Genomic DNA, 23,388 nt, shown 5'->3' with positions numbered 1-23,388 from the left:
TAACCCGGGGATGCCACCTTTGGTTTATGGGGGACCCGCCGGGCCGAGGGAGCCAGGCCCAGGCCCCCACGCCCCTGTTCCACAGTAAACTCCCATCCCAGCGGCTGCTCCCACCCAGTCTACACCACCCTGACACTGGGCAGTCATCCACGGGGCAGCCCTGTAAATCCAAGTGCCCGACCGATGTTGCCCCTGGCCCCCAAACTGTAAAGTACTGGAGGACAGGGATGCCTAGACTATGAGCTCCTGGTGAGCAGGGATTGGCTGTTCGTTTCCATTTCTGTAGGTCCCCAGTGCTTAGCCTGTGCATAGTAGGCCTTTTAATAGATGCTAGTTGACTGATCATATAGGGCATTGGTTGTCCAACATCCAACTGAATTAATTCAGTGAGTTCAGTGTTCAATGAACTGAACCACATTATGGAGTGGAATGTGGAAAGAACTTTGGAAAGACCAGGGCTGAGTACTAGTTTTGCTACCAAATCCCCTGTGTGACCTTTGTGTCTAAAGTTTTGCAAAAAGATGGAGTTGGCCTAGGTGAACTCTCCATCCAATTTCCCTTCCAGCTCTAAAATCTAGGATCCTTGTAGAAGTTCTGATTTAAGTTTCAACTCAGGTGTCACCTCCTAGACAACACCTACCCTGATTCCCCACACCCCTCTAGTTACTGGTACTCTCCACCCAGAAATTACTTTGTATATACAGTGTACCTACTGTTCCTCAACCTTTGATAGACTTTATGCTTCTCCAGAGCAGCAACGATTTCTTTTTTTTTCCTCCATACTTCCTTCTGGGGGTATTTAATAGTGGGTACCCAACAATAGGTATTTAATAAATGCTTGGTTGAATAGATGAGTGAATCCTAATCATCTTGTACAGTTCTACAGACAAGTTAGGGGGAATGGGAGATCTAGTGCACCCACTGCCCCATATTCTTGACCTTGCGGTTACCGGGGCCTCCAGACTGGTACCAGACTCTCACTCTTACCCTTTTGGTCTTAAGAACCCCGGAAATTTGTTGACCATCGTTTCCCTTCCCTTTTAGGAAAAAAAAAAATCCTCAGCGTCACTGCCCTAGTGGGAAAAGATCTTTGGTCCCCTCAATCACAGCTTGGTCTGGATGACTTCCACCTCATTCCTGGCCCCATGGCTCTAGAGGGAGCTGTGTTGCTTCTTTAGCATCCATTTGCTTGCTCGGGCTTCTCTTGCCGGTACCGGATGCAGGAGGGTGGAGATGACTGGGAGGCCAAGGAAGGAAGTAGGAAGTCGCTTCTGTCGGCATCAGCTGCTGCTGCACTCAGGGACTTTTACCCCAGGAGAGACCCCCCCAGTAGGTAGGTAGCCTCTGTTCTTAGCTTACTCCAAGGTGCCCTGGGCATTCTGGGTGGAGGGGTGGCTACAGCATCCCAGTACCACAGAGCACAGGGACAAAAGGGGCACAGAGAGCAGCCACCACTCCCTCCCACCCCCTGCCCTGGCAAGGCAATAATGGGAGGCACAGAACAGGACAGAGGCTCTGCTTGGCCAGTTGGGTTTCCCTTCTGGGCCTTGACCACGGTCTGCTGCTCAGCTCCAACAAGACACTCCCCAAATAAACTCATGATTCTGCCCCGGGGTTCTCTTCCCCTTTGATCTCTTTGCCTAGATTTTCGTCTTTGGGGGGGGTCTCTCTGGTTCCACTATGGGGTCATTGATTTAGAAGTACCTTAGAAGCCACCTCTATGGGACTCTTCTTTGTCTAGGAATCTGCCTCTGGTCTTTCTCTCTCTGTCCACGGACCCCTTTCCTATGTCTGAGAGCCTCTCTCTGAGTTTAACCATGTTGTATCTCAGCAGCAAAATGACTTATCACCACCAGTCTCCCTCCTGCAATCCCCCAACACACATACTCAAAGTCCCCTCCAATCCTTTCAGCTTTGGCTTTTTTAAGCTTGACTTGCTTCTCTCAATGCCCTTGCTCTTCATTGCTGGTTTGGCAGGCTCTAAGGAGCAAGGTGGAGTGGTTCTTCAGGAGAGCATTCCTTTCTTGGGCTAAACCCTAACATCTGCCAAGGCCTCAATCAGTCTGGCCCAGCCAGACCATTGAGCTTGGGATCATTTTTTCTTTTATATCAGATGGAAGATGAGGGCAGAGATCTATCAATATTGTGGCCTTAGCAGATGGTCCCTTCTATATCCCAGTATGCAGAGAGAGGGATCTATCCCTAGGGGTTACAGTAGCCCTCACTTCTCCACTTCTTCCCACCTACAAACCCATCATACCAATGTTTTGAAGGGTCCTAATCCCCAGCGATTGTGTCAAATTCAGAGCTTGGGTTCTCAAGGCATCCCCTTCTGATCGTCCCTCCCCTGCTGTCTCTCCTCCTTCTCTTCCCTGTTCTCCATCTCAGTGTAGCCTGTCTCCTCCCCAAAGTGGAGGTCTGTCCATGGGGAAGAGCTGCAAAGTGGTGGTGTGTGGCCAGGCATCGGTGGGGAAGACCTCCATCCTAGAACAGCTGTTGTATGGTAACCATGTAGTAGGTAAGCGCTGGGATTTGGGAAGGGGAGTGATCGGGGAGAACAATGGAGATGGGAAGGGGGAGTTAGATCTCTACTTCACACACATGCGCAGGCCAAGGACCAGTTCCATGCATGTAGTAAGCACATAAGACAAGTCGACATCATCCCATATGGAATCAACCCTCCAGGACTGGAGAGAGCCCTCACAATGGGGTCAGAGGTTTAAGAAATGGTACAGAAAGAAAAGCTTTAAATAGGGTATTTGCACATTGCTAATTGTGTGTCAGGAGGCATTATGGCATGTCAGAATTGACACGAGAGCTGACCTAGAGCCAGGAAGTCCTGGGTTCACTCTCACCTCTGACATATAGTATGACCTTGGGTAACTTACTTAACCTTTTAATGCTCTGGGCAACTTTCTAAGATTTGGGTTGCAGAGAAGTACATCAGACTGAAATTGGTAGAGGTGGTTTCCTCACCTGAGAGTTCCCTATTCCAATGAAATCACAGGCCCAGTCCCTATCACTAATTTAATATCAGAGTGCACTAACATGATTTTAGTGATTCCCTAATTCTTACCACACACTTTGATATCTTACCACACACATCTATGTGGGTTCAATTTGAGCAGCACCCCCAACCCCTACTTTTTTACCCTTTCTCACACCTAAGTGTCCCTGATTAGGTTAGGGAACCATATGTTGAGGTTTCTAGGGGTGCTTGAGACCCCAAAATACCACCATGCCAGGTCTGCTCAAATGAATTTGACTTACAGTCAAAGAAAAACAAAGTTTATTAAAGAGTCTTCATACTGGGTAAAGTCTTAAGAAATCTCACCATTTGTGAAGCTTTCGTGTTTTCACAAGCAGGCCAGATTCAATCCACTGAACCAGATTGAATCTGAGCACCTTTATGCAGGCAGGATGAGACATACATAGAAAGGCTGTGGGAGGGATCTAGGGTGGTCCTGGGGTGATGGGAGGAGAGGTTTAGGGAGAGTCTTGAGGAGGAGAGGATCTCAAAGGGACCTAGAGAATGGGATTAAGTGTGGGAAGTAGCTGAAGGCTACCTGGAGATAACAATGTAGGGCTAGGCTAGTTTAAAGGTAACTGATTTGGGCATAGACATTTTGATAGGATCTAGGGTGGGAAGTAGCCTGGACAATGTAGGGCTAGGCTGGGTTAAGAGCTACCTAGAGATTTGGGCCTTGTGATTATGAAAGGCCTATAGACTCAGGTCAGGGGAAGGCCAGATCAAGTGAAAAGATTCAAGGAGAGTTCAAAGGGGCTTCCAGAGCCTGTACCCCTCACCCCCAGCTTGAGGAAAGCCCCTGGTTGGGCTCTTACAAATACCCAATTTTACTCCTATCCGTCATCCCTCCCAAAAAAACAAATAAACTTGTCCTCTTCCAGGTTCTGAGATGATTGAAACCCAGGAAGACATCTATGTGGGTTCAATTGAGACTGACCGAGGTGTGCGGGAGCAGGTGAGGTTCTATGACACGAGGGGCCTTCGAGATGGGGCAGAACTTCCCAGGCACTGTTTCTCCTGTACAGACGGCTATGTCCTCGTCTATAGCACTAACAGCCGAGAGTCCTTCCAGAGAGTTGAACTGCTCAAGAAAGAGATTGATAAATCGAAGGACAAGAAGGAGGTGAGAATCACCCCATCTTTACACAACTCAGTCCCAGTCTTTCAAACTACCTTAGTAATGAGGACAGTTTTCAGAATACTGATGACATTTGAAAACTGGGGGACCAGATTGGGAAGGGACTTTGGGAGGGGTGTGTGGATTGAATTGGGAGGGTGGAAAGGGTAGTCTTGGTGGGGTGGGTGGGATGGGGAGTAGGAGGGTGGGGGAAGAAGATAAGATAACTGGGATTGGATAAAAAGGGAGGCTGAGAAAGAAAATAGTGATTAAAAATAAGGCTGAGGGAAATTCACAAATAGTAATTATAAATTTGAATGTGAATAGAATGTTTATAGCAGCTCTCTTTGTGGTGGCCAAGAAGTGAAAATTGAAGGGATTCCCATCAATTGGGGAATGGTATATGTGATGGACGCTACTGTGCTGTGAGAAATGATGAATTCACTGTTTTTAGAAAGCATGGAAAGATTTGCATGAAATAGTGAAGAGCTCAGTGAGCAAAGCCAAGAGAACATTATATACAGTGACAGCAATATTGTTTTCGGAATGAACTTGAGTGACTAAGTCATTTTGACTATTATAAATACACAATTGAAAATAAAGGACATATGAAGAAAGACACTGTCCACATCCAGAGAAAGAACTGACAAATAGAAGTATGTATAGGATAATTTTACACACATATGCCTATTTGTGTCTAATGATAGCCATCTCTAGAGCTGGGTGGGGTGCGGGGAGGGAAGAAAAAGAGGAAAAAAAGAAATTTACATGATATTATTTATTTAAAAAGAATATCAAGTTGCACATAATAGATTTGCAGTTTCATGTGCAAACTTTTTATCATGCTGTGTTATGGAAATGCTTGTTTTATTCCATAAATTAAAAACAAAATGAAATAAAAAAGGAGGTACGCAGGGCAGGGCTGCTGTGGGGAGACCCTAGGGGTTAGTGGAGGAGAGATGTGGTCATTGGCAGAGTGTTGTCAAAGGGCCACCTACTATACAATAGGAGGCCAGCATTACTTCATGGGGGGCACGCGGCAGAGGTACCTAGGGCAGTGCTCCCTTAGACCTCCCAGTGGGGTCAAGTGTCCCATGCAAAGCTCTCTCTGTAAGCCACTACGTAGAGGGAAAGAGAAAGTATTAACCTGACTGCCATTTCACATATGGGCTTCATTGCTTTTTCTTCACTTTAGGTCCCTCTTTAAGATTCAAAGGCTTCCTAAAAGGAGGGTGGGGAGTGAAGTCACACATAAATATCTTTAAGTTGAAACTGAGAGCATCAGGGATCTTTGTTGTTGTTTGGTTGGTCGTGTCTGACTCTTTGTGACCCTATTTGGCTTTTTTTGGGCAAAGATACTGGAGTGGTTTGCTATTCTCCAGCTCAGATGAGAAAACTGAGGCAAACAGGGTTAAGTGATTTGCCCAGAGTCATACAGCTAGTAAGTGTCTGAGGCTAGATTTGAACTCAGGTCTTCCTGACTTCAGGTCTGGCACTCCATCTACTGTACCACCTAACTGCTCTCATCGGGGACCTTACTGATTACATTATTGAGGATTAGCTGACAATCAGCAGAGAGAATTGTGTACAATTGTGTACAAGGGACGAGGGGGGGGGAAGGGAAGCATAAGGTCAGTCAGAAGGTACTATAAACAAGTGCTTAGGACCATTTGAAATGCTCAGATAGTAGGACTGTAGAATATGGCATAGGACTGCTTGAAGCTGGACCAGGTTTTAGAACAGAGATAGAGAGGAAAAAAGAAAAATATCCCAAATCCATCACCTAGACTTTTAAAAAATAGATTTTTATTGCTATGTTTAGTTTGTACATCACCTAGATTTCCCCTGTATCCCTCTCCTTCCCCCTTCCCAGAGAGCTAGCCTTTATAACAAAAAGAAAGGGAGAAAAAAATCAAACTGATGAATATATCTGATATTACATGCAGTGTTCCATACTTGTGGACCCTCAACTGCAAAGGAGTTGAGCCATACCTTCTCCTGTCTGTTCTTTGGGGACAAGTTTGTTCTTTATAATTTTGTAACATTCATTTTTCTGACTTTAAGTCTGGCACTCTTATCTGCTGTGCCACCTAACTGCCATTTGCCATTTACATTGTTATAGTCATTGTGTGTATTGCTTTCCTGGTTTTGCTTACTTTCCTTTGCATCAGTTCATGTAAGTCTTTCTAGGCTTCTCTGTCATGTTTGTCATTTCTTATAGCACAGTAATTTCACGTACCAGTCTGTTTAGCTATTCTCTAATTCAGGGCTGTCCAAAATGTGGCCCTCCTACAAGCATAGAAATTTACATAAATGCTTTAGTAAATGTAGCTGAGCTACCCCAGAGCTCTCACTAAAATGGCAAATCAAAATATATTGTCTGTTGTTTCAATAAAAACCTAAGGTTGGACAGCCCTGCCCTAATTGGTGAGCATTGACTTTGTTTCCAGTCCTTTGGTTCCACACAAAAAATATGCTGCTATAAACATTTTGATCATCTAGACTGCAAATGCAGGGAGAGATAGAATCGCAATTTATTGGAACATCTGCTCATTATACAACCCCTTAAGAAGCAGTAACTAACATTTGCGTAGTCAGTCATGTAGGGTGCTTTTAAAATTTGCAAAAGGTTTTACATTATCTCAACCTCTAAAATAGGGTTATTATCCCCACTTTAAACTGAGGTGGAGAGAGGTTAAGTGACTTACCTATAATACAGCTAGTAAAGCATCTGAAACAACATTTGAACCCAGGTTTTCCTGGCTCCGGGTGCTATGTACTACTAAGGCCAGCTGTTCCTACATGAACACAGTCTTCACTCTGCCCATTTCCCCACTCCCTTCCCAGGTCACCATTGTGGTCCTTGGCAACAAATGTGACCTTCAGGAGCAGCGTCGAGTGGACCCTGATGTGGCCCAGCACTGGGCCAAGGTGGAGAAGGTGAAACTGTGGGAAGTGTCTGTGGCTGACCGCCGCTCTCTCCTTGAGCCCTTTGTCTACTTGGCCAGCAAGATGACTCAGCCTCAGAGCAAGTCGGCCTTCCCACTCAGCCGTAAAAACAAGGGCAGTGGCTCCTTGGATGGCTGAGGCTTCCCTTCTCTCATTCCACCCACCCTGTCCCTCAGCCCCACCCTATCCCAATCCTGTCCTCCCCACCAACTCCTTGGGGTTTCAGGTAATTGGGGAAATGGGGCGGGGGGCAGAATAAGATGGGCTTCCTGAAGTCAGCCTGGCAGAGGGCTACAGTCTCATCTTACTCCACTGCTTCTCTTCCTTGGAGAGGAGTCCAAATAGTGCATGTTACTCCACAGCCACCACATCACTCCCCCTCACCCCTGTACTTTTGCTATTGGGCTGAAATCCAGTTTGAGGGCAGGAGATAGCCAGTTGATTGTGGTCCCCTGGAAAAGGCCTCCAAGAACTCCAAGTCATGGCCCTTGGGAAAAGATAACCAATCAGAGATAGACTGGCATGGGAGGGAAGGGGAAGGAAGTCCTCCCTATCTCAGGAGATGTCTCCAGTTCACTTGTGTCCTTCCCGTAAGAAGAACCCAAGCCACTGGAGAAACAGAAACTTCTCACTGAGTTAAGTAAGACCCTCCGGCTTTTTCTATTTTGTCCTGCCCAGGGAGTATGGCCATGATGTAGTATGAAGGACCTTCCATGGTGGGGGGTAGGGTCCAGTCTCAACTCTCTTCACTTACTGGCAAGGTGATTTGGGACAAGTACATTTCCTTTCTGGGCCTCAACTTCCTCCCCTATAAAGATGAAAGAGTCAAGACTCAATGATTTCTAAACACCTTCCTTTTAGACTCCTTTGCCTTTCCAGGTCTCTAGTTGTCTTCACCTATTCAAGTGCTCCACTTGACCTTCAGCCACCAGGGGGCAGGAGCACACCATCCATGTTAGCTGCTTAGAGGGCCCTTATGGTACAGGGGACAGCTTGTCCAGTAATCCAGACTGCTACTGACAGGTCCAGTTTGCTGACTCTCCTCCTATCCTGGGGGATAGATTTATGGCTTCTTAAAGCCCACCCTTTCCCCTGCTCTGGGTTTTTTTTTTAAGGTTAATAACAACCTATACTGCATCTGTAACTATCCCTACCTCCCATAATGAAGGATATATATGGCACCTCTCCCTCATAGCTCATGGGGTCTGGTAGGACAAAGCAGACCAGCAGAAGCCTATCAGTGGCTGATCATCCACTTAGTATATGTTCATGAATGTATGTGACATTCTATAATGTATTATGTACTCCTGCCAACATCAGGCACCCCTTTCCCCACATGAAGACATGTATTCAGATAAAAAAAATCACCTTGGGGTACTTTCACAGCCTCCTTGCCCATGCCCAGAGCATATATACCATCTTCCCCAACATGGGGGAAGACGGAACAGGGGATTTTGTGGGGCAGAGGTTAACACAAATACACCACTAAACTCCAGACTCTTTTATTGATGAGTTTGACATAATAAAGCCCCAATAGTTTATGATTAAAAAAATTCCCCCCCCCTCCCCTTTTCTTGTTTTCTCCCACTGGAAACATCTGAAGGAAAAATAGATAGGTGGAGGGTACTGGCCAAGTCCCAGGAGGTAGGGCAGGGGATATCTTGAAAACAATTGTTAGAAATCTTGGATCGGACTGGGTCCCACTACTCCAATTTTACAGCCTAGGTCGATTTGGAGAGTGCTGTGGTCTGAGATGTGAAGGAGAAGGAATGGCTTTTTTGAGGGAGGGAGGCTAAAGTGCACTGGAATAGAATGGGGGGGAAGGGAAGACGGGGAGAATGCCTGTTATTTCTCTAAGGTTTAAAAGATGCAGGGAGAACAGAAGGTGCTGAGAAGGCGCAGACATTGGCCAGGCATGCATCCTGAAAGAGAGCAGAGCAGGGCTCTGGCTTAGGGCTAAGTCTAGGATAGAAAGTGGTCTGGCTGATGCAGACTAGACTTTTTTTATAGTAAAGCCATAGAATGGACTACCATTCCCACCAGCTCACCTCTCCTCATTCACCCCCATTACATTAACAAATCCATCTGAGAATGAAGCAGTCTCCTCCCTTCCCTACCTTAGCACTCCCCAGACTTGGAAAGGTCCTTCCCTTTTTTTTTTCCCATTATAGTTCTCTTCCCCCAAGTCCACATTTTCCCTAAGGGGAATACTGCCCCAACCCTGTCTTCCCCAATATCTCCTTTCTGTGGTCCCCCAAAGAATTAAATGCCTGGAGTGGAGAGGTCCTTTTGGTGGAAGACATCCCCCAAAATAAGGAAGTACAGGTCATAAACTTGTCCCTTGCCTTTGGGCCCTGGAGAAACATACTTGGCAAAGCTAAGATGCTAAGAATTAAGGGGTTGGGAACCCTCCAGTCACCCACATTGCAGGAACTGGGGTAGGTGGACAACCAGATTTGCCTCCCTCCTATTTCCCTTGAAAAGTGACAACACCATGGAGCTGGCTTTGGAGATTTTGCATAGATTGTTGGGGATCTGTTAGTGCCTGGGGCTGAGGAGACCTTGGCTGTAGACTATAGGGCCACCATAACTGCAGGGAATGGATGACTGATACAGATGCCTGGTTCCTCACCCCCATAATGGCAGAGGGTGGTTACCTTGCATGAACTGGAAGTATTAGGCTTAAGGTCAGATTTAGAGTTAGAAGAAACCTTAGAGGCCGTCTCGTCCACCTCTTGCAGAGAGGGAGATGATGCTGACTAAAGATGGGCTTTGTCTTACCCCAAAGGAGACCACTCGTTGTAAAGAGACATTGCTCCATGGCCATGGAGACAGGAGGCAGGAGTGTGGGGGAGTTAGCTTTGCCTCCCCCAGGGAGGATCAGTATGGAGCAAAAACAATGGGCCCAGTAGCTGGGCGGACAGCTGCTGCTGGTGATCGAAACAGTGCAGGCCCCAGCATCGGGGCTGGGAAGAGAGTGGTAGCAGCAGCTGGGGCTGGCCGGAGAGCCAAGGGCCCTGGAAGGGTGCATACTGCAGCGGTAGGAAGGGGGCTGGGTAGGAATCGGGCTGCCAGGGTCTTGGTAAGTTGTTTCTGCAAGGCCAGTTTAGACTACAGAAAAAGATATAAAGAGTTTATTACTGCAAGAAACTACCCAATCCCACCTGTCTTCCATCCTTCCTCCCTAGATTGGGCTACATGAAAACATGCTTCCCAACCTCATTTTCCCCTCCTTCCTCCTGCCCCCTCTCCTATAAGCACATGAACCAAACTTCTTCTCCATCACCTGTCTTCCTGTCTGGGGGTGGAGATGGGAAACCTCAGGAATTAAAAGGGGTGAGAAAGGGAAGATGGTGGCTAGGGATTGTTTCCAGGGGACCCTCACCCAAACATACACCCACCCCTCATTCGCATGCCCTCAAAGCTAGTGCTCCATCCCACCTGCCGGAAATTCCTGGGCACAGCCCAAGACAACAAAAGGCCAAATTCATCTTCCCTTCCCAGGGCAGGCTCAGGAAAGGGGTTTGCTTCCTTCCTGCTGCACCCATAAAAGCTCATCTCTAGTCAAGTGTTCTCATAGCTACCTCCTAATGTCTCTCCCGGACACTATCCCTTCCCATCCACCCCCACAAAAAGCTACCACCACCTCATTCCTTTTGGCTTTGCCTGGCTCAGAGCTGCCCACCCAGTCTTCCTGTCCCCAGGATTTGTGGGTTGGGACTTCCAACATTTGGTGACAGGTACCTTGAGGATACTCACAGCCAGCGCCCCGTGTTTCTGTAGCTTGCTATGCTGACTGACCTTAGCCTTCAGGGGTTTCCCTGCCAGCCTGTCTTTGTGTCTCCGGCTGCTCATGTGCTAAAAGATATGGACACAAATAGGGCGTCAGTTGAGGCAGGTCTCCCAAATAGGCTTCCTTACCCTTGTGATTTATGATAAGGAAGAACTGAGGGAAGGTAAGAGCTAAATCTCCCCGATGTTGCCTACCCACTCTTTTTTCCCTTCCCCAAGGGTAATACTCTTCCCTTAGCAGTCATCCACCATCATTCAACCCTCCTCTGCATCTTCCTATTCACCCCTCATAGCTCTGTACACTCCTATCTGGCTCATGCTCCCATCAACCTCCCATCTCCCCCTCTGGCCACCCCAACCCCAACCTCTCCGGGGGTGGGAAACATGTGGCCAAGTTTTACAGAACAAATCCTTTTATTATGGGGATTTGTTCTATGAAGTTTGGATTCAGTCAAAGGGCTGCACTTGAGGACCTAGAGGGCCACATGTGGCCTCTAGGCTGCAGGTTCCCCACCTCTGCACCCTTCCTATATCTTTCCTTCTCCCACCTGCTTGAGTTGGGTCTCAGAGTTGACATGGAGCTGACAGAGGGCACAGTGGAAAGAAGGGCTTGGCCCCGGCTTGCCACCTGGGGCTCCTGCCACACGCTTAGCCTTGTGCCTGGCCCCTCCACGAGGCATAATTCGGCCTCGGCCTCTTCGAGGAACTCCTCGATGACCATCCACCATCCACTTGTGCTTGGCTCCTATGAGGGGAGAGAGATCCCATCAGAGGCCAATGATGGGAATAGTGGGACAAAGGTATATAGTCCCTCCAACCTGAAGGCCATCCCTCAGCCTCCAGGATATTCTGTTCATCAAGCCCACCTAAGCTGGATGAGCATTGTCTGCCTTGTGATTGAAGCTTTTTCTCAGCCTCTCTCATTACATACAGATACACATCCCCGATTCCTAGCACCTTCATGCAGTCTTACTTTCCTTGTCCTTTGCCTCCTCTATAGAGCCCATTTCAAAATAATGGTTCATTGCTTTCGTTCATAATTGGGAGAAAGGGCTAAATTTCAGTTAGAGGTTAGTGAAAATCAAGATGTAATTTTTTCCCGTCCAAATTCAGATTCCCTGAAATCTGTCTATAGATACCTCCCCCCCCAAAGAGAACCCCAAGTTGAAAACCCCAATTCTAGAGTCATAGAAGCCTTCTGTCCCTTGTCCTCTCTCTTCCTAGATCATTTGCCTCCAGAGATTGGAGGTAGGCCTAGGAGATAAACTTTCCCAGGGCTACCTAGGCACACAGAAAGGCTCCCAGCCCCCAGATAGAAGGGCACTGGGCAATCAGAGGATCAAAGCTACTATGCCTTTCCCACTCCCTGGCCCCCGAGAAGGGTAAAAAGTATAGATTTTTCCCCCTTTCTCTCTTTTGCACCCTACCTTCTTCACTCCCCTTCTCCCTCCCTTGCCATGCCCCACCCCTTCCAAGAACTGACCTGTGTTATGGGCCTGGAGCTGTGAGGCTGAGTTGACAGTAACCTTACAGGTAGGGCAGTAGAGAGGGCCCTTCTCATTCCGGTTGTCTGTACCCACACTGTTTCCTGCCCCTGCCCCCATTCTAGTACCAGGCATTTCGGCCCCTGGCCCTGGGGATGAGGGGGAACAGGAAGGGGAAGAGGACGAAGAAGAAGAGGCATCGGAGAGGTCCAGGCCAGCCGACTCCCTGGGAGAGGAGTCCAAAGTCTTCAGCAGAACTAGAGGGGATCCAGAAGAGGGTGCCAAGGGAGCTGATGAGACAGAGGCCACAGGTCAAGGGCCTGAGGCACAGACCCTGCTCCTCCCTCATCTCCTTAGAGACCTTCATTTGCATGTTATTCTATCACCCTTTACACTGTATTCATTAAATGGCAAAATGAGTAGAAATGCCCAGTCCCAATTATTTGACCAGGCCAGATGGGGAGGGGAGAGGGCAGATGAGGAATAAGCACACACTACTATACCCTTGTTCTGGGGTTCTCCAAGAGCTCTGCTCTCAGGCGGGGTGCTGGGTGGAACAGTGGCTCTCTCCCGGGCTGGAGTATAAGTCCTCTGCTTACTCTTGGCAGCCTCCACAGCCTTGACCTTTCTCGCATGTTTGTGACCTTTGTAATGAGCTTCAGCCTGGTTCTAGAAGAGAGCAGCAGGGCACGAGGGCACTGTTCATTCGTTTACACATTCATCACCCAATTATTGAGCACCAACCATATAGAAGGTGGTGTAAGGTTCAATAAAGCCCTCCACGATCTGGCACCAATATACATTTCTAGCTTTATTATTAATGAGTCATTTGAGTGATTCGGTAAATAGATGGCTGGACTTAGAGTCGTGAAGAACTGAATTCAAATGTTGTCTCAAACACTCAGCAGCTGAATGACCCTGGGCAAGTCACTTCTGTCTGCCTCGGTTTCTCCAACTGTGAAATAAAGATAATAATAGCACCCACCTCATAGAATTGTGAGGATCAAGTGAGATGAGATATGTAAAGAACTTTGTAAACCTTAAAGTGATATGTCAATGTTGGCTGTTATTATTATTTTACATGGTAATGGTTATAATAGGTCACACTTACAAAGTGCTTTAAGATTTACAAAGCTCTTATCTCATTTGAGCCTCACATATCACCGAGAAGCCAGTTGCTATCATACCCCTTTTACAGATGCAACATCTGAAGTTAAATTACTTGCCCAGGGTCACTCATCTAGCAAGGGTCAGAAGTGGAATCTGAACCCAGCTCTTACTACCTTCAGCATTTGATCCACTATATATTCTTTACTCCCCAACCTAATATCCTTTCTGTGTGCACTGATATAAATAACCACTAGGCCTGAAATGGAACCTGTTGAAAATCTCTCTTGAAGACTGCCCAGCTTCTACTTCCCTCTATGAAGTTTTCCCCATCCTGCCCCCACTCCCACCCCCACCCATTCTCTCTCCCTCCTCAAATTTTCTTAAAACACTTAACTTGAATATCTCCTTTGTTCCTGTTACTTTCAGCTTTCTATTATGCCTCTTTTAGCATATGTCCCAGAACCCCCTACTAGACTCTCAATTCCTTGAGAGTACTTCCCCTGATTGTCAACATAGGCAGGAAAATAGATGGAAATTAGGCCTTTCTCCACAGGAGATGAGGGGTGTGAAGGGACAGGGGAGTAAGGGAATAAAGGATGACAGGAGAAGTGAAAGATAGAGGAGTAGGGAAGGATGTGGGCAAGGTAGGATGGGGTGAGGGGAGAAAGCAGCATAAGGAGAGTGGAGAAATGGAGAGAAAATTTAGGAAGGCAGGAGATTACTCCAGATAACAACGATCATAACATGACAGATTTAGAGCTAGATGTTAAAGGCCATCTAGACTAGTCCCTTCATTTTATAGTTAAGAAAATTGAGACCCAGAGAAATGAAGTGACTTGAAGTGAGTGGCAGAGCCAGGATTCAAACCTACCTTTTCTGACCCCATGTTCAGCATTCTTTCCAAGTATCTGGGTCATTTCCTCACCTTTCCCCTTCCTCCCAGTATATCAAGTCTGGTTCCCAGTTTTCTTCTGCACACTCCTGCCATTCCCACTGACAGTTCCCCATTCATTAGACCTTCTCCCTCTCCCTCCACTTAGCTCACCGAAGAGTTGAACCTCAAGTGGCAGATGTTACAGGAGATAAACAGCTTCTTCTTTATAGGGGAGGGGACTCCAAAAGTGTGACTGATTACTGCTTTCTGGACTGGGTCCATCTGTGAGGTGAGGTGGGGTGAGAGAGAATAGCAATTATGAGCCCTGCCCTCTCCCTAGTTGGGAGAGGGTTAAGTAGGAAGGCACTGAACCACTGTGGGTGAACTACACAGGAATAGAGAGAAACAAAGCCAACAGTGGCCTCCACCTTCCTGAAAAGCTAAGCCCTGGAAGGACTCCTGTCTATATTAGTCTGAGGGGGTTGAGGAGGTCACCCTGCATGGAAGTAGAATGACCAAGGTCACCTTTCACAAGTCTGTGATTTAGGGAAATAAACTGTCGTGATTACAGCATTGATCTCGCCTGCTACCTCTTCCACGTCTTCCTCTGTTTCAGACACACAAAAAAAGAACCAGTAAGTATTAGAAAACAGGTTATATGTATGAAGCAGCAGAAAGGAGGAGAGAAAAGACAGCAGGGGAGCTACGAAATCTCTTCTTTGCTCTTGATTGAGCTGCCTCAATCCTAATTTAGCCTTTGTATCCTGCCTGTGATGGGGATGAGTACCTAGTTTATCAGTTTTGCCAATACAAATGGAACCGGAAGCTCGAACTCCTCTAACAATAACATCTCCAGAGAGGGCAAGAGGTGTGAAGATGAAAGCAGCCAGAGATACAAGGGAGAGGTGGCAGGGCAGTTTGGTGTGATGGAGAGTGCTGGCTTTGGAGTCAGGAAGACCTAGGTTCAAATTCTCCCTCAGACACCTGGGCAAGTCACTCAGACTCAGTTTCCTCATCTGTGAAATGAAGGCACTGGACTAGATGACTCTAAAGCCTTTTTTAGCTCTAAATCTGATTACCTCCCATTTTCATACACACAGAGAGACACACAAATGGACAGATTTTCTCTTTCATTCTCCACCCTCCAAGCCCTGTTGTTGGTGAGAATAGCATCCAGGCTCTTTACCACTTTAATTTGTCCCCTAAGTGGAAAGGGACCCTAGCATCTTTGCTATCCTGTCTAGCTTGCCCCTTTGTAGACATATGAGAATCTCATTTGACCTAGATAGATCTGTACAGTAGAGTTAGTCTCAAGTAGGAATGAGGACATGTATGTATGTGGATGCAGGAAATAGAAGAAGACAATTGATTTCCCCAGGCCTGGGGCAGAAAGGGAAACTGAGGTATCCAGCTACCTTTAGCTGACCATCTCTACTTCCCTTGCACTTGACCCTACTATCCCTCTCCCCATCAAACCACCCCCCTCTCCACACACATACCGTGCTGAAGTTGGGGAAAAGGCTGAGTGGGGCTGCACCATTGAAGTGGAAGGTCAGGAAATGCTTGATGTCCAGTGGGGGTTGCAGAGGCCGAGCAGGCAGGGGCAGCGAGGCCAGCAGAGGGTTGGGGGAGCTGGAGGCTGGGCCTGGTGAGGGAGGAAGAAGGGGTAAAATATGGAATGGAAACTTGACAGGGGCCAACTTCCACAGTCCAAAAGGAGGCCAGGAGGCTGGGACTGTATTGTCTGTCTCCTCCTGAGAGTAAGAATACTCACAGCCAGAAGCAAGATATCATTTGAGGGGGAAAGAGGGATGAAGAAATGCCATTTGCACGAAACATCCTTCATATACCCTTTGTCTCCGCTGGAAAACCTGAGACTAGGATCACCCAGGCAAATTCACTCACCAAAGCATTGTGGGGTAGAGATTAAAAGTTGGAGAAAAAAAAATTTGAGTCTCAGGGCTGAGCTCTCCCACCCCCAATGCTCACTTCCCTTTCTATTTACAAAGGAGTCAAATCACTGTAAAGAGAAATGACTCTAAAAGACTTAAGAACTCTGATTAATCCAATGGCCAACCATGATTCCAAGGGAAGGCTGAAGATAGCCACTGCTGTGTACCTCTCCACACAGAGGTAATGGCCCCAGGATGTAGAATGACAAGTCCATTTTCATACATGGCCAATATGGGGATATGTTTTGCTTGACTATGAATACATGTCACAAAGCTTTTGCTTTTCTGATTTCTTTGGAGGGAAGAGTGGGGAGCAGAGAAAATAAATGCTTGTTAGTTGAAAAATAATTTTTTAAAGTGAATTAAATCACCAAGAAGCATGTAGTCAATTGTCCCATCTTCCACTTGCTGGCACCTTTTCCAAAGTGAGAAAAGAGAAGTGAGGGCATCTCTCCTTCCATTCTCCTCACCCCCACTCTCTCTCCATTCCCGGCTAACCCAGCAGTTAGTGAGAAGGTAGTATCCACAACAAATCCAAGAAGGAGGGATGGGGGCAGAAGAAAATCCAGGACTAGGATTGAGTTACATCACTGTCGATCCATTTTTTTTAAAGGTGTGTGTGTGTGTGTGTGTGTAAAAGGCATCAGACTCATCCTTTGATCAGAGAATATTTTTCTCCCTATTCCAGGGGTTCACCCTAAAAGGATGTTCTCAGGGATAGAGTTACTCCCTGCACTTTTTTCACTTTTCTATTCCAGTATTCTTCAGGTCAGTAGTCCAAACCCAATCTCCCTTCTTTCTACAGTCTAACCAACACAATTCCATAAAAATTAGACACCTACTATATGGCAGTCCATGAGGACACAAAGACTAAAGAAAACAGTCTCTGTAGGTTCACAGAATTTGCATCCTTCCCTTCATCTCTCCCTCTGACAAGGAAATTTCATCTTCCTTCACTTAATGGGATGAGGCTACTGTTTACCACCTTCTACATGAGAGCCTTTCAGACCCCTTCCAAGTTCCTACCTGAGGCCTCACCAGATAGCTCTCAGCTCCCCATTTCTAGCTTGAATAATCCCAACTCCATAGAGTTCTTTTAGCAATCAGATGCAGGGCAGCTGAGATGCCAGATGCCAAACTTCCCTCCTCTCTAACCATATTTCTGACCCTTTCATTCCTTCCCTCTCCATCCTCCTTCCAAGCAGATTCCTTAAACCCTATTACAATACCCTAATGATGGACAAAACAAGGTTCACCAGCTGGGTTGTAAATCTCCCCTCCTTTACCAGATGACCTAGAGGAAATTCCAGGCCTTAATTCCTCCCACCAACTACCTGGAGGTATGGGTCATGCTCTGGCATCTGCATTTTCTTGTAAGTGGGCAAATATGGCATTGGCTAAGGCCTGCCCCATTCCCAGGCCCATAAAGGGGGTCTTTGGGGACAAATGGTTGAGTATCAGGACCTTTCACTCACAGATCTTGGGCAGGGAGATGAGGCAAAACACAGGAAGGAGTCTCGGAGACCCAAGTGCTGGGACCCAGGAGAGGAGTAGGGAGAACACTTAGGGAGCCTAGAAAGATAGCTTCAGCTCTGGAGATCTCTCCTTAACCACAGAGGCCTATATCTCTGGACTGGTTGAGGGACTAGGCCACTCAGAAGGTCATCTCTGAAAAAGAATTTTGGGATAATGAGAAGGGGATTCTGATGGGACCTTAGGAGGCAGCAGGACCAGAATCCCCAGCTGGGAAACAGTCTTGTGGGAGAAAGAGGACACAGTCCACCTGGGTCCCTCCAACACACACACACATCATCAGAGACTGCAGAACATTGGAAGTCAGGAGTTGGGATGGTTCTATTTTATTGTGTTCCAGGGCACTGGACTCAATGAAAGGTTGGAGAAGACTGTTATTCACCACCTCCCCAGCCCATCTGTGGCCCCACAGTGAACAGCAGGGGAGAACCCATGACACTCCCTGATGTAACAGTTTACAACCTGTCTGGTTTCCCCATCCCGCTACTACCAGTCAGCTGACCCCCTCAGATGGGGCTTGGGATACTTTGCTCTGTTGGTCTTTTTTTTTTTTTTTTTTGGAGGGGGGATAGAGGAAGCAGTAGCATCAGCCATGGTGAAGGTATACTCAAGCAAGCTACAGAGAGGCTATCTCCTCCCCGTCACCTGCCCTGTAGGAATAGGTATGTGTGTGAAGAATTAGAATGAGGAAGGGGTAGAAGAAAAGGAAATGAAAAAAATAGATCATATCTGCTTGGGTGAGGTTAGATTAGGAGCAGGAATTGTGATTTTGCACTCTTTGGTCTCAAGGAGCTAGGGTGAAGATAAGAAGGGAGCTTGGATGGCAACCAAACTTTAATGTAAAAGGAAGAAGAAAATAAGATAGGAATTTGTTCCACTTGGAACTTTCTTGGATCCTATCATAGCAAAACCCAAAACAGAAACCAAAATCCTCTTTGTGAGCATTGTCTCTAATTCTATAAAAGATAAGAGATTTATTTAATATATCTGTATATATATTTATGTGTTTATGTACACCTTTCTTACACAGATGCCCTTGGACATCCTGGATTGCAGGGTGGAGGGGTGGTGAAGACAGGGGCCTCCCTAAGTCTTTTGGCTTTCCTGCACTTCTGAACAGACCCACTTCTGGCTAACATTGAAGGCATTGTGCTGTAGTAAGGATGAACAGACCATCAGAGCTGGGGGCAATCTTAGAAACCACCTAGTCTGACTCCCTCATTTAAGAGAAAGGAAGAAAGTAAGCCTCGGACAGAGGCTGTGCCTTGCGCAAGGTTGATTTAAGGACAGAGACAGAACTATAATTCAGGTCTCCCAGTTGCCAATCCCATGTTCTGATGTCCTGAGCTCACTAGCTCCCAGAGGGCAAACAGTAACAAAAGCAGGGCTCTGAGCCAGATAGACAGAATTATCTTCCCTTCCATCCCCCATCGGGGAGATTCCGTTCTCTTCCCACATCTAATTATTAATGTTCACAACCTCAATGGAAATTTTGACCAAATCCCAGGGGGTTGGGAGACAAAAATGCCCATGTATTTAGCACAAAGCTTTGGAAAGGACAAAAGCACGGTGAATGTGTCTAAGTCCCCTCCCCAGCTGCCATAACTTTCCACCTCTCAACTCCTCATCCAGGCTATTCCTGAACCAAAATTGCCAAGCCTCTCCCAGCCCTCCCCCCTCCACATCCTGGGCAAGGCTGAGTTAGTGTCAGGGCATACAGGGTGATACAATAGTGACAGGAAGGAATACAGGACAAGGTTATCCAAGCCAGGGGATAGTCTCTCACCCCAGCAGAGTTAAATTCCATCTAGGGATCCAAAGTCACACGAGAGACACCCCAGTTAAGGTGTGAAAAGCAGATCTCCTCATTTGATCTGTGTGCCAAAATATTCCACCCCACCACCTCCACTCTCAAACAACTCAATAGCCAAGGCAAAGTCGAATTCATGGAGCGGAGGGCCGTCCACTGCGATCTTCACAACATGGCTCCCCTGGACGTCACCTCCCTCTCCCTTTCCCTGGTCCCACCACCGAAGCTCCCGGCTCCGGGCAACCTTGTCAAAAAGGCTGGCACCAGCAGGCAGGACCAGGACTAATGAAGCCAGGATGGCAAAGTCAGGAAAGAGCTCATGCAGCTCTGAGTGGGCACAGACTAGCTTGCAGCAGAGATCTCGTGGGCCCAGCGGGCCCAAACTGAAGACAATGCGTTTAAAGAGAGGGAAGTCACTCAGGGCTCTCTCACCAACCACTACAGGGGCATATGCCTGGAGCAACAACCGGAGAGCTCCTTCCCCATGGGCTCCCAGCTCTTCTAAGGACTGTGGGTAGCGTCGAGAGTCAAAGATGGAAGCAAATGCAGCCACAATGTCCAGAGAGGGGCCTGGGAAGGAGTCCCACAGCCACCTCCTCAGAGAGTCCAGGAAAGCCCCCCGGAGGTCCTCAAAGCTCTGGATGGTTGCTGGGGAGCAGTCTGTCAGCTCCACCCCTTGATAGCAATAGCGGCCACCATCCCCATTGCCAGCTGGGGTGGAGTTGTCCAGTGCCTGCAGGAAGCTTTGAAAGTGGGGCCCATCTGAGCCTCTCTGAGCCTGCAGGGAGGCAGCAGTGGTAATGACCAGGGGTGGGAGCAGAGCCAAGTCTGGCTCCTCAGGCTGAAGGAGGAGGCTGAGCTTCTGCAGCGTAGGCAAAGTGTCCAGTAGGAGGTAGGTGAAGGCAATGAAAGTGAACCTCCGGAGGGCAAGGGCCAGTGCCTGTGTAAGTGGGGAAGTGGGGGAAGTAGTCTCTAGCATGGGCACGAGGTGGGACCAGGAAGTAGCCACAGCTTCAACAGCTGGCAAGATTGATGCCCAGGGTACTCGCTGTGGCCCTGTCAGATTGATGGCTGCAAGGTCCAGTGCTGCCCGGAGCTCTGGGATCCCATGGGCCCCAGAGCTGCCATAGAGTCGAAATAGAGCATCCAGGACACTCTCATACTCGCTGACGTAGGTGGGGGCTTCTGGGTGACCCCGGCTTGGAAGGCAATGGAGCTCAGCCAGTAGTGGGCAGGTGACCCGAAGTTGTAGGCCTAGCTCACCTAGACGCTCACTTGGGAGTCCTGAGCCGAGCCAAGCCAGCTTGGGTGCAGGAACACCAAAGGACTTCAGAATGTCCAGAAGCTGGCCAGGAGTGGCTTCTCCTACCCCTAGCTCCACACTTCCCAGGAAGGTACTGGCAGGCTGGCCATCACAGGGGGACACCAAGGTGGCAAACAGGGCCAGGCTATGAGGCTCTGGACCATCCCCAACCTCGTCCAGCACTAGCCCCACAAATGGGGATGCTTTCAGCCGCTGGTAGTCTTCAGAGTGCAGAACCCTGGCAATGGCTGCCTGGGAAGAGTCAGAGAGAAAGAGAAAAAGAAAGGGAAGTCTTTAAGCATATCCCAGGAAAAGCCTCAGCTCAGTTACCCAGAAATAGGAGGAAGAAACGTTCAGTAGGAAGGAGGATCCCCTGATACCCACAAGGCACTGAGAAGAACAAGCAAGGGAGACCATAGCTGATTTCCTGGCTAGAGAAATCTGGTCTACATGGCATTGAAGAAAGAACTGTTCTGTGCAGAGACAGGGAGAGGGTGAAGATGACCTCTGGAAGGGTTTAGTAAAAAGCAGATGAAGTCTGATACTGCTTTAACTGTCAAGATATACCCCTCCTAAGGCTGCTTATTTTTCCTTCTAATCAGCTACTCTTTCAACAATCGATTATCAAATGAGATAATATTTGTAAAGCGCTTAGCATAGTGCCTGGTATACAGTAGGCTCTTAATAATCATGTACTCCCTCCCCATCCCTTTCATCCAACTCAAAGATCGCCAGGGGTGAGCATCATGTCTTTCCCATTAGACTGGACATTCCTCCAGGTCAGGGGTTGCATCTTCTTCTCTCACAATAATGCCTCAGGACACAAGTCAGTTCTTAGATACTTTCCTGACTATCTGTAAGTCAATGGCAGAGGTCCCCTTTCTCTCCATCCTTCTCCCAAAGCTAGCACCAGGGAAGATAAAGTAGGCTGCCCCTTAGGGAGCAACACACTGGGCTGGGGGAGGCAAGGATGTGATTAAGGCCACGCTTTGGTAGTTCTTCTTATAAAAACACATTTTAATGCAAAAAAACCTCATTCTCTGTGGCCTCTAGGGCCACTGTGAGAGAAATCAAGTCACATATTGAGTAAAGGCTTATAGTCTCCAGTTGTCAGGGAGATAGCAGTTCAAAAGACATTAGAGAGAGTGGGGGGAGGCGAGGACAGGAGGGTCAGTTTCCCAGGCACTTTAATGAAAAGTGCTTCAGATTTGGAGTCAGATCTAGCTTGTGACCTTGATTCGGCCACCTCCTACCTGTGTGACCTTGGGCAAGTCACTTCACTCTTGCAAATTTCAGTTTCCTCCCGTTAAATGAGGATGACTTGAAAGGTCTCTTCTAGTTCTAAATTCATGATCTTATAATTCAGGCATTAAATAGGCACCTTCTCCTCTGTCTACCTCCCAAACAGAGATTCCCCCGGGGGACAATAGAATATATGCCGGGTAGTGGGGGAGGAACCTGCCCTGTCTAACGTTCTCTCTGGAGAAGAGCTGTGGCCTGAAGCCCAACATGCTCTGCCCAGTGACTTGACACACAAGGAGTATGTGGAAAGCATTTTCCTTCTTTTTCCTCCCTACCCTTAGAATATAAACCACCCACCTGCATGTCCTTCACGCTGCCCAGGGTGTAGCAATCACCATGCTCAGTGCCCAGGAGTGCCTGGCAGAGGTTGAATCTCTGTAGTTCCAGCAGAGCAGGGCAGCGGTCATCTGGCACATCCTCCTTAGCCATGCAGTAAACGGTGGTCAACACCGCCACCTTGGCAGGGTTCACTTCCATCTTGACGGGTGCCATAGAGGCGGCGGCGGGCATGCCTACTGAGTTCAGGGGCAGGTTTCGGTGGTACCCATACCTCCCTCTTTCCCCTGCCCGGGCTTCAAATGCCAGCTGTTCCCGATTGACAGCTAGGGCCTGGCAGTGAGCCCCAGAAGTCACATGGCGCAACAAAGCATGACGCTGGAAATTGTCGGTGCCCACTGTGAAGGCATTCTCGGCCTTCCCATGCTTGTTCCGGACAAGGGCTTGCCTACACTCCAAGCAAAACATCAGCTTTCGCTCATAGTCAAACTCCAGCCAAGTGAACTCTTCCTTCCAATGCTCATTGAAGTAGCGCTTACATTTCTTGTTCGAGTTTGAAGTCTCTCCGGCTGGCTTCTTCCCTGGGGGGACCATCCCCGCCTGATGGGTGGGTGCCCTTACAAACCCTTCCCCCCTGGTCTCCCCCCTCCCCAGACTTCTCCTGAGACAAACACTCCTCCCAGGGCTGAGGGGAGCCAGGGGAGAATGAGGAGGGGGACAGACCAACAGGTTAATGGTGACTGTCCATCTAACTTAGCCGAGAAAGTTTATTCCCACTCCGACGCCAAGGACTGGGGATGAAAGAGACAAGGGGAGATAAATTAGGGGTGTGTTACCAAGAGTAAGAGGACTTGTTAG

At 48.0% G+C, this 23,388-nt stretch overlaps 3 protein-coding genes across 3 annotated transcripts in view; 1 reads left to right on the top strand and 2 right to left on the bottom strand.

Moving 5' to 3' along the window:
- The first annotated feature begins 1,044 nt into the window (after positions 1 to 1,044).
- On the top strand, positions 1,045 to 14,929 carry NKIRAS2 (NFKB inhibitor interacting Ras like 2). Its single transcript, XM_036753831.1, has 4 exons — positions 1,045 to 1,333; positions 2,389 to 2,518; positions 3,910 to 4,151; positions 6,993 to 14,929. The coding sequence occupies exons 2-4, from the start codon at positions 2,425 to 2,427 to the stop codon at positions 7,230 to 7,232; spliced, it is 576 nt and encodes a 191-aa protein (XP_036609726.1). The 5' UTR covers positions 1,045 to 1,333; positions 2,389 to 2,424; the 3' UTR covers positions 7,233 to 14,929.
- The window catches only part of ZNF385C (zinc finger protein 385C), a 37,863-nt gene continuing 24,440 nt past the window's right edge, over positions 9,966 to 23,388 (bottom strand). Inside the window, exons 2-8 of the mRNA XM_036753830.1 lie at positions 15,854 to 15,999; positions 14,526 to 14,636; positions 12,874 to 13,039; positions 12,370 to 12,660; positions 11,435 to 11,631; positions 10,839 to 10,952; positions 9,966 to 10,205 (exon numbers count right to left, since the gene is read on the bottom strand). Coding sequence (XP_036609725.1) covers positions 9,975 to 10,205; positions 10,839 to 10,952; positions 11,435 to 11,631; positions 12,370 to 12,660; positions 12,874 to 13,039; positions 14,526 to 14,636; positions 15,854 to 15,999 — 1,256 coding nt within the window. The 3' untranslated portion in view covers positions 9,966 to 9,974. The remainder of the gene's footprint in view (positions 10,206 to 10,838; positions 10,953 to 11,434; positions 11,632 to 12,369; positions 12,661 to 12,873; positions 13,040 to 14,525; positions 14,637 to 15,853; positions 16,000 to 23,388) is intronic.
- C4H17orf113 (chromosome 4 C17orf113 homolog) lies at positions 18,143 to 23,321 on the bottom strand. The gene is made up of 2 exons (XM_036753829.1): positions 22,552 to 23,321; positions 18,143 to 21,204 (listed from the first exon to the last, which is right to left on the bottom strand). The coding sequence occupies exons 1-2, from the start codon at positions 23,122 to 23,124 to the stop codon at positions 19,705 to 19,707; spliced, it is 2,073 nt and encodes a 690-aa protein (XP_036609724.1). The 5' UTR covers positions 23,125 to 23,321; the 3' UTR covers positions 18,143 to 19,704.

The sequence above is a fragment of the Trichosurus vulpecula genome, chromosome 4 (genome assembly GCF_011100635.1).
Source record: "Trichosurus vulpecula isolate mTriVul1 chromosome 4, mTriVul1.pri, whole genome shotgun sequence".
NCBI classification, from domain to species: domain Eukaryota; kingdom Metazoa; phylum Chordata; class Mammalia; order Diprotodontia; family Phalangeridae; genus Trichosurus; species Trichosurus vulpecula.
This window is presented reverse-complemented; position numbering and strand designations above follow the sequence as displayed.